This window comes from Poecilia reticulata, unplaced genomic scaffold, assembly GCF_000633615.1.
Source record: "Poecilia reticulata strain Guanapo unplaced genomic scaffold, Guppy_female_1.0+MT scaffold_145, whole genome shotgun sequence".
Lineage (NCBI taxonomy): Eukaryota > Metazoa > Chordata > Actinopteri > Cyprinodontiformes > Poeciliidae > Poecilia > Poecilia reticulata.
In genome coordinates, this window is record NW_007615015.1 from 289,583 (window position 1) to 298,419 (window position 8,837).

Sequence of the window (8,837 nt, forward strand, 5' to 3'; positions counted from 1 at the left end):
TATCAAAGATTTTTCAACTAAATATGGAGAAGGGAGTAAAATACAAGCGGTATTTAGAAAGCAAAATGATTAAATGCACTTTTAAAGACATTAATTGACTTTTGAACATACAAAATAATGCAATTTGTGTAAAAAGTGCAGGAATTTTAAGGTTTTAAACTTGTAGCTACAGACCGTTACTGTGGTAACCAAACAATCAAACTATTAGGATTATTGTTTGCACTTTTGATAAGTAAACTTGTAAATTCAATTTATCTTAAACTTTAAATAATTTAATGTATCTGCTGAAATCTTTAAATTAAATTTATTTGTATTCTCGGGCTGCACAGTGGCGCAGTTGGTAGAGCTGTTGCCTTGCAGCAAGAAGGTTCTGGGTTCGATTCCCGGCCCCGGTCTTTCTGCATGGAGTCTCCATGTTCTCCCTGTGCATGGTGGGTTTTCTCCCACAGTCCAAAAACATGACTGTCAGGTTAACTGGTCTCTCTAAATTGCCCCTAGGTGTGTGTGTGTGTGTGCATGGTTGTGTGTCTCTGTGTTGCCCTGCGACAGACTGGCGACCTGTCCAGGTGACCCTGCCTCTCACCCAGAACGTTAGCTGGAGAGGAACCAGCACCTCCTGATCCCACTGAGGGACAAGGGTGTAAAGAAAATGGATGGATTTGTATTCTCTTTCTCGGTAAACATAAAACTTTCATGGTCTTGAGGCCTTAAGCAGCAGCAGGCTTAGTGCACTTATGACTCAGGCCGGCTCTGCACTCCGTCACATATCGATGATTTACATTTTCCACACTTCTGAGTAATGACATCACTTTCCTGTGTATTTTAGGAGTTTTATTTTGAAGGTTTGTTTTTAACGTTTCACATTTTAGGAAAAATAAACATTTTCACTCAAACATATTTGATCTTCTTCAACTTTTACACCAAAAACATTTTTTTTTAAAAAAAGCCCGTCCCTCTGTGTGAAGGAAACGAGTTGTGGATGAAATTCAGTGGTTCCTGCAATGCCTGACGCTGGAGCTGCAGCGGGTGACATGCAGCGCAGCAGTGGATGGCTGCTTGTCACCATGAATCCTCACTCTGTGTCACCAGAGGCAGTCATGTGGACGAACGTCTCCACTGGAGGCACGCAGAGTAAACTGCTAACTTTAGTTTGGCTGCTGCATCTTCAGCTTCACTGTTACTGATTCAACAGCCTGCTGCCAAAGTCTCTTTGCTCAACGTTATTGCAAATGTGGCGCTTTGTGTTTCTGCTGGTTGAATTAAAAAGCAGATAAAGCAGAAAGATGGGAAACGGAGAGAGCATCCAGTCTAAACACACCAACAGCTCCGTGCCATGAACCTTCATCATGTGTGTTTTATGTAGCGCTGCAACAATAATTACTCCAGTAATAAATTAATCGATTAAAAAATTGCCATTCTGCATGTTTTCCATTTAACTACTTAAATAGTTTTAATAAAATATTAGAAATGCATCAAAAGATGCAAGTAAGCAAATAATTCAGTTACTTTTTCAAAAATGAGGTTCATGTTCCAACCACAATGTTCTGTTTATTCAGTCAATATTTAATACCACTGATGACATGTTTTTCTTTAAATTCAGTATATTATGAGAGATTTACCTCTTGATGTGATGGAAAAGTGGTCGGCCATTTTGATAGTAGAGAAAACGCAGGTTTTTAAGAAAATGGCCACTTATTAATTAATCGGTAAGATCAACCAACATTATATTGACTCATTAATCAACAACTAGCATCCATATAATTAACTAAATGAAATTAACACATCAAAGTAGTTCGAATGGTCTAGTCATAGTTCAGACCGAAAATGCAATGAAAAATGTGTCGCCTCTGGCTAAGTTTGGGTTTATTTTCACAATAAAATACAAACAAATAAGAGCCACTCACTTTACAAAGCATCACTTGGTTGAGTTTCCATCTGAGCTGCTTTTATTTGACCAGATTTAACATCTTAAACCTTTTCAGATCCGTTCCTATTGGTTCTTGAGGCCTCAATGCAGTAAAGCATCTTTGGGTTCTGTGTGTGAGAACACCTCAGTAATGTTCTCTGATTACATTCTGCTGAACTTTCTTCGGTCTGATTTATGTTGAGCTGCGCTGTAATTTACTGCTAGCTGGAGTCGTTTGCATTTCTGCTGCATGCCGCGGATTCCCTGGCATGTTTACAGGCTTCATCGCTTTAAGTGCTTTTTCCTAATCATGGCTCCCGTTTGTCTTTTTCTTGCCTCTGCAGCAGCGGCCGGTCCAGCAGTCCCTGGGTGCCTGCGTCTGCCGGGAGTCCCACTGGCGCTGCCTGCTGCTCTCCGTCCTCATGATCAGCTGCCTGGCCGCGCTGGCTTGGTGTCAGCTGACTCGGGTCACCAAGATCAGCTTCACCTCCAACTTCCCCTCCACCCTGCGGGGCGGCGGACACTCCATGATCTACCACGACAGCCCGTGCTCGGACGGGTACGTCTACATCCCGCTGGCCTTCCTGCTGCTGCTCTACGGGTTGTACATGGTGGAGTGCTGGCACTGCATGGCCCGGAACCAGCTGCAGTCCAAAGCGGATGTGGACAGCGTGTACGAGCGCGTGCTACGCATGCGTCAGGCACAGCCGTGCATATGGTGGAAGGCCATCAGCTACCACTTCGTCAGACGGACGCGGCAGGTGACAAGGTACCGCAATGGGGACGCCTATACCACCACGCAGGTGTACCACGAGCGGGTCAACACCCACGTGGCGGAAGGGGAGTTCGACTACGCCCACTGTGGGATGAAAGACGTGTCGCGGGAACTTACGGGCCTGGAGGGTCACCCCACAACCCGCCTGCGCTTCACCAAGTGCTTCAGCTTCACGGAGGCCGGTCCAGAGAACGACTATCTCAACCAGAGGTCCCGGTTCTTCTCCGAAACAGAAGGTCTGGACGACTACATGGAAGCTCGGGAGGGGATGCAGCTGAGGAACGTGGACTTCCGGGACAACATGATTGCCTGCGTTGACCCGGACCGGATGCCGTGGTACACGTCTCGGGTGGCCTTCTGGTTGGCGGCGCTGCTCATGCTCTCCTGGCCTCTCAGAGTCTTCATCGAGTACCGAACGGCGTATGTCCATTACAGGGTGGAGAAGCTGTTTGGGTTGGAGTACATCTGCAGCAGTCCGTCCCCGCTAAACGAAGTTAGCTGCGGTATTCCCAGAGTGGACACCCTGGACAGCACGGAGATGGAGTGGCACATTCGCTGCAACCGCCAGCTCATCCCCAGCTACTCGGAGGCCATGCTCATCAGCGCCAACACCGCGACCCCCGCCTCCTCCACCCGCTTCCTGTTGGACCCCGGAGCGCCCCTGAACCGGGACGACGGTCCAGGAGGTAGGAGGAGGACGGTCGCCAGCTCCAGCTGCTCCTCTGGGTTCTCCTGCCACGGGGCGCTGCTGCTGTCCCGCCTCTCCTCCGACACGTCCCATGTGTCGCTGTGCCGCATGTACGGCTCCCGTCGCACTGTGGCTCCGTGGAGGAGCCGCAGCAGCAGCTTGTCGGACCCCTGCTGCCTGGACGAGCAGTGCTGTAGGTCCAACTCCAGCCAGCTGGCGCTCAGCGACAGTCCGCCGACCTACAGGGACGCCCGATTCTTCCCAGCTCTCATCGTCCACTGGTCTGAGTCCGGAGAGGACAGAAGGCGGTATTACATCAGGAGAGGCTCATCATGTGTGGAGACAGCGTTGTAGAGAAACTGGACCCAAAAGTGAAAGTGTAACCAACCCTTTTGTGAAAGCTTAGCCCCGCCCCCAAACAGATTTTTTTTTAATATCCACTGAAGTGGGCGGAGCCAAAATAAATAAAAAATTATGGGGCGTGTCCAAATGAAGGGAGGAGCTGAGGGGTGTGGCCAAGACGAGGGAAAGAACCGTTGCTGACTTACTGACTTTGTTTTAGAGACTTTTATGGTGACAACAAACTATCTAAGTTTATACGAAACACTTGTCATCATTCAAATAAAAAATGAAATCATTGCCATCTACAGTCAGAGCAGAGAGGAGACCAATTTCAGTCTGAATCCACATTGGAAATGAATCAGACATGAGTTTTATGAGAAACACCACCGATCAGTCCCAGCCCCTGACTCGCCACCAGGGGGCGCGTCTCTGACTGTGATAATTTTATGGGTTTGTGTGACAATTGTTGGTTACAACAATTTTCCTGTTGTTGWAACCAATAGTAAAATTRGACTGCAGTAGCTGCTGTTGAACCCACGAGGGCAGCACTGAGACGGTTTTGAATAATAATAATAATAATAATAATAATAATACATTTTATTTCAAAGGCGCCTTTCTGGCACTCAAGGACACCGTACAAGAGTAAAAAAAAAACAAAAAAAACTGACAAACAAATAAAATGTAACAATTAAAAATAGATAAAAATAAATAAAACAAAACAATGTTATCTATATAAAATCTATGTAAAATCAGGCAAACCAATTGTGTCATGTGGAAAAGGCAGATCTAAAAAGGTGTGTTTTGAGTTCGGTTTTAAAATGTGATAATGACTATGTTTCTAAGGTATGGTGGTATGGTTTGAGGAAAAATGTTGCAGAATTAAATACATTTTCACAAAAATGTCTGAAAAATCGCATAGGAACATGCAGATAGCCCCCTTAAGGAGCAATTTGTACAGTTTATCAGCAACAAATAGCTGACTTGGGGGTTCGTTACTCTTTAAGATGCAGGTTGTTGGACATGCATCACGTTTACTGAGAAAAACCTGAAAACTACAGCCAGAATTTCTATGCAGACCAAATGCAACTAATTTTCTCCTGATGAACATAGAAATAGAGTTGAAGTGAAGATGGATAAAATCAGAACAGTCCTGGAGGAAATCTGTTAGGAGGGTGTGAATACTTATGACAGCCACGGATCCCTGAAACGTTACATCAACAGGATCAGCACTGAGCTGAACTGGGTTTGTTCTCCATGGAAATAAATGTCTGCAGGCGCAGGAACCTCTCTTGTCCCCCTGATGTGTCTTTCTGCACGATCCTCCTTCATCAGCATGACTCAGTTCAGGTCAAGTTTGTAACTTTCTCTGTTCTGCAGACAAACGATAAGGAAATATTAAAAACACTCCTGCAACGTTTATGCACGTTGTTTTGACTTGTAAGGTTTCAGAGTGATTCATTTCATTTAATTTCTTATTAATTTTCTTCCTGTTTGCAGACCAACACGCACTTATTCACTTATTTTTGGACTAATAGAGATAAAAAATGGACCCAGAGCTGTTAGATACATGAATTGCAGTGTGGAGAGACGCATTTGATTGGTTTTGGATGGATCAGATTTAATGCCATCGTTTCTGCAGATGAGTGTAATAAAAAAGTTGAATTACAAAAGGGGATWWTTTTTTTCAGAACGATGTTTAAGGACACAGAAAAAAGACAAACCTAAGATGGGGAAGATAAAGGTTTTATAACTGCTGACCTAAACGTCGCTGGAGATTTGCTAACATGACTCAGAAGACGAGTTCAGGCAAGACGGATAAAGAACAGAGCCGTAGTTAGTTTTTTTTAGTTTAACGGGAATAAAAACACAAAGAAAAGTTATTTTTTTCAAAAAGTTACAGGTAAATTAATAAATCTGACTACTGTCCACCTCTGCAGATGCAAACAGCCACTCAAATTTGTTTTCTGATGAAACAGAAATATGAATCATAGTTTAAAAGGAAATGCATTTTAATATTGTTTAGCTTTCATGTTTTGTTGATTTAAAGGACCGAAACGCAGACAGGTGGCAGGTAAGAGCAGATTTCTGCAGACAGAAACTCATGTGAACAGGATGGAGCAGAGGAGTCCGTCCGCCAGCAGGTAACAAGAAAAGACAAAGATCATTTTTAAGTTAAAGCACATCAGAATTACTTCAGTAGTTTAAATCCAAATGTCAGATATAATGTTGATTCTCACAGTCGGGAATATTCAGAGCATTTTTTGTTTCTTTTGATTCTGATAGAAAAGCAAAACGAAGTTTCTCATAATTATTCTATATCAAAAAGTCCAACGAAAAGTATCTTAACTAGCTAAATATTTAGATGAAGCAAAGTATTGGATCACTAAATATTTAGCAACAAAATTTAGTTAAATAAGTATTTAGAGAGCAAGCAAACTATTTAGCTTCAAGTTAAAAATATTAGCTAAGCTAGCTAATATTTACTTAGCTCTATTTAGCTATTTCCAAATATTTAGCTAATATGCGATTTCACTGCTGCTCAGCGGAAATCGCAAACGTCATATTAGCTAAATTTGTGTATTAGCTAAATATAATAAATATTTTGTGCAGAGCTAAATATTTGAAGTTTAGCTTAAAAATAAATTGAGTATTAAAGATAAAAATATAAAACTGACATTTATAAATTAATGAAGATAACTTTGGAAAAATTAACCCCAATTTTTTTCTTTTATAAATATTGCACTAAATAACCCAAATTATTTCCGTTAATTTTTGAACGTGTACGTTCAACGGCGCCCCATATTATGAATGCGTGTCACATGTGCTTCAATATAGAGAGAACTAGTCTCAAAATGACATTACAGCTTGCAATAATATAAATCTTAATCCTTTCTGGTTGTAATATTTCAGGAGATTATTTGACCTTCTGTCGTGTTTTCCCAGCAGAAGGGAAGTAACGCAGCACAGCCACCAGGGGGAGGCAGAGACTCCGTTTTAACCTGCACATTGAGCATGCGGGACAGTTTGATCCAGGCTGTTTGAATGCAGAGATTTTCAGTGTGAACTGCATGAACCACCGCTCTCCCTGCCTCCCCCTCCTGTGGTGAACGTTTAATTTCAGCTTCTGTGTTCAAGTTCACGAAACAGCACATCCTCCACTCCCTGGTGCCTCAGTTTAATTCCTGGATTAAGGTTAACGAGCCTCCCCAACCTTATTGCTGTTATTATGGCTTGGCAGTGGGACATGACAGCAGAGCCTTTTGGTGGTTGTGTGCCCTGCACGGCTGCCAGAAACGCTGCAACCTTCCTGGGTATACGGGCTTCTGCACTGTAACTTTTTTTTCGCAGGCGACTCATGGTTTGGGTGTGGATTGGAGGCATTCCTCTGTAAGTCGCAGAGATTTGTCTTGGTCATGAAATGGAGAGTAGCTAATGTGAGATGTGGTTTGGTGGAAAGCTCTGCGTTGGGTATGTGTTGCTTCTGAACATACTGCGCTCATCAGCCTGCATGGGCCGGGTTCTGGGTCCATGCTGCTGCTTTAGAGGTTCTGGGCCTGGTTCTGGTTCCATGCTGGGCCTGCTTGTAGCATAGGCTAACAGGGGCAACTTATAGGGGCAATTATGATTTTCTTCACGTGAAATTCACTGTGGAAAAGTAATTTATTTGGATTTTATGTGATATACCAAGGTTAAGTCGCAGATGGATGGATGCTATCCCACAGCATTATGCTGCCACCACCAGTTTGAGTTTTGCACAGACCAATCATAGTTACGGGTCCAGCTGCTCAGCCTCATGGCTTAATCAAAGGCCAGTAATTACTGTTTTATATTCAGAGAGGAATTATTTGACAAAACAGCTGTTATTTATTCTGAAGAATGAAACCAAACTGTGCAGTAGAACTCAGAGCAGCTTCCAGGGAACCTGATGACGGTGTGCAGGTCCATGCAGGCTCTTGCTGAGGTTCTGCGCCGCTGTGAAGGTTTCAGGAATCCTCCAGGTGTGTGGAGCCGAGAGCGGGACTGCTGCCAAGTGCAGCTTGTCTCATTAACACCTCTTTACAGCGCACCTTCACCTCGGCTCAACCCCGGGACTGAGGCGCAGGCCGCTGGTATGGGGCTACTTTAGGGCCAGAAAGCTTCTTCATAAGAAAACTAAAAATTAAACTGAAAAAAAAAAATTAAACTCAAAAATTAAACTGAAAAACGTTTTGAAACTGAAAAAATGTTCAGAACTACTTTTAAGATTGAAGATTTTTTCAGTATAAAGTTTTTTCCATTTTCAAATATTTCTTTTTAGTTTCAATGTTTTTGAGTTTTTAAACCTTTTTTCAGTTTCAAATTATTTTTCAGTTCCACAACTTGTTTTAGTAAAAAAATTTTCCGCTTCAATCTTTTGTGTGTGTCAGTTTCTGATTTTTTCATCTTTTTAATGAACGTCATGGCCCTAATGTAGCTCCATAGAGGCGGGACAGCAGAGATGGAATGGACGGCTGGGGGAAGCTGTGCATCCTGCCTGGCAGAGCCCCTGCAGGCTGCAGGTCTGTCTCAGGGCAGATTTACGCAGGAATGCCCCCCTGCTGTGAGAACCAGAGAAGAAGACAGGCTGATGGTACAGCAGCGGACAGTCAGTCTCTGGGGACATTTGGTGTATTTTCAAATTAAAACGCAACAATATGAAATAAGAGAAGTCAGTTCTCTGAGATTTATCAGTGATTTTAAGCTCGCTCCCTTCAAAGATGGCCGTTGGATAATCGCATGTTTCCTGCCCCACATTTTGACCCAGCAGAGTTACATCTGTTTAAATACTGGCTGCAACCCACTGAGAGGAAGGCCAGGCTAATCCTCTTCCTCACCGAGGGACGGAAAGCAGGAAAGCTCCAACAGGAGCCAGGGAGGCTCAAAACTCCGACTTTATCAGGATAATACGGAAAAATGACATCATGGATGGATGGATGGATGGATGGATGGATGGATGGATGGATGGATGGATGGATGGATGGATGGATGGATGGATGGATGGATGGATGGATGGATGNGGATGGATGGATGGATGGATGGATGGATGGATGGATGGATGGATGGATGGATGGATGGATGGATGGATGGATGGATGGATGGATGGATGG

The 8,837-nt window shown here is 43.5% G+C and overlaps 1 protein-coding gene across 2 annotated transcripts in view; it reads left to right on the forward strand.

The window, feature by feature from the left end:
• LOC103459944 (transmembrane protein 151B) overlaps window positions 1-4,320 on the forward strand; it is a 6,104-nt gene extending 1,784 nt beyond the window's left edge. For both annotated transcript variants that reach the window (XM_017303037.1, XM_008401886.2), the window contains one exon: window positions 2,251-4,320. In XM_017303037.1, the coding sequence (XP_017158526.1) occupies window positions 2,251-3,723 (1,473 nt within the window). In that variant the 3' untranslated portion in view covers window positions 3,724-4,320. The remainder of the gene's footprint in view (window positions 1-2,250) is intronic.
• The last annotated feature ends 4,517 nt before the right edge of the window (window positions 4,321-8,837 follow it).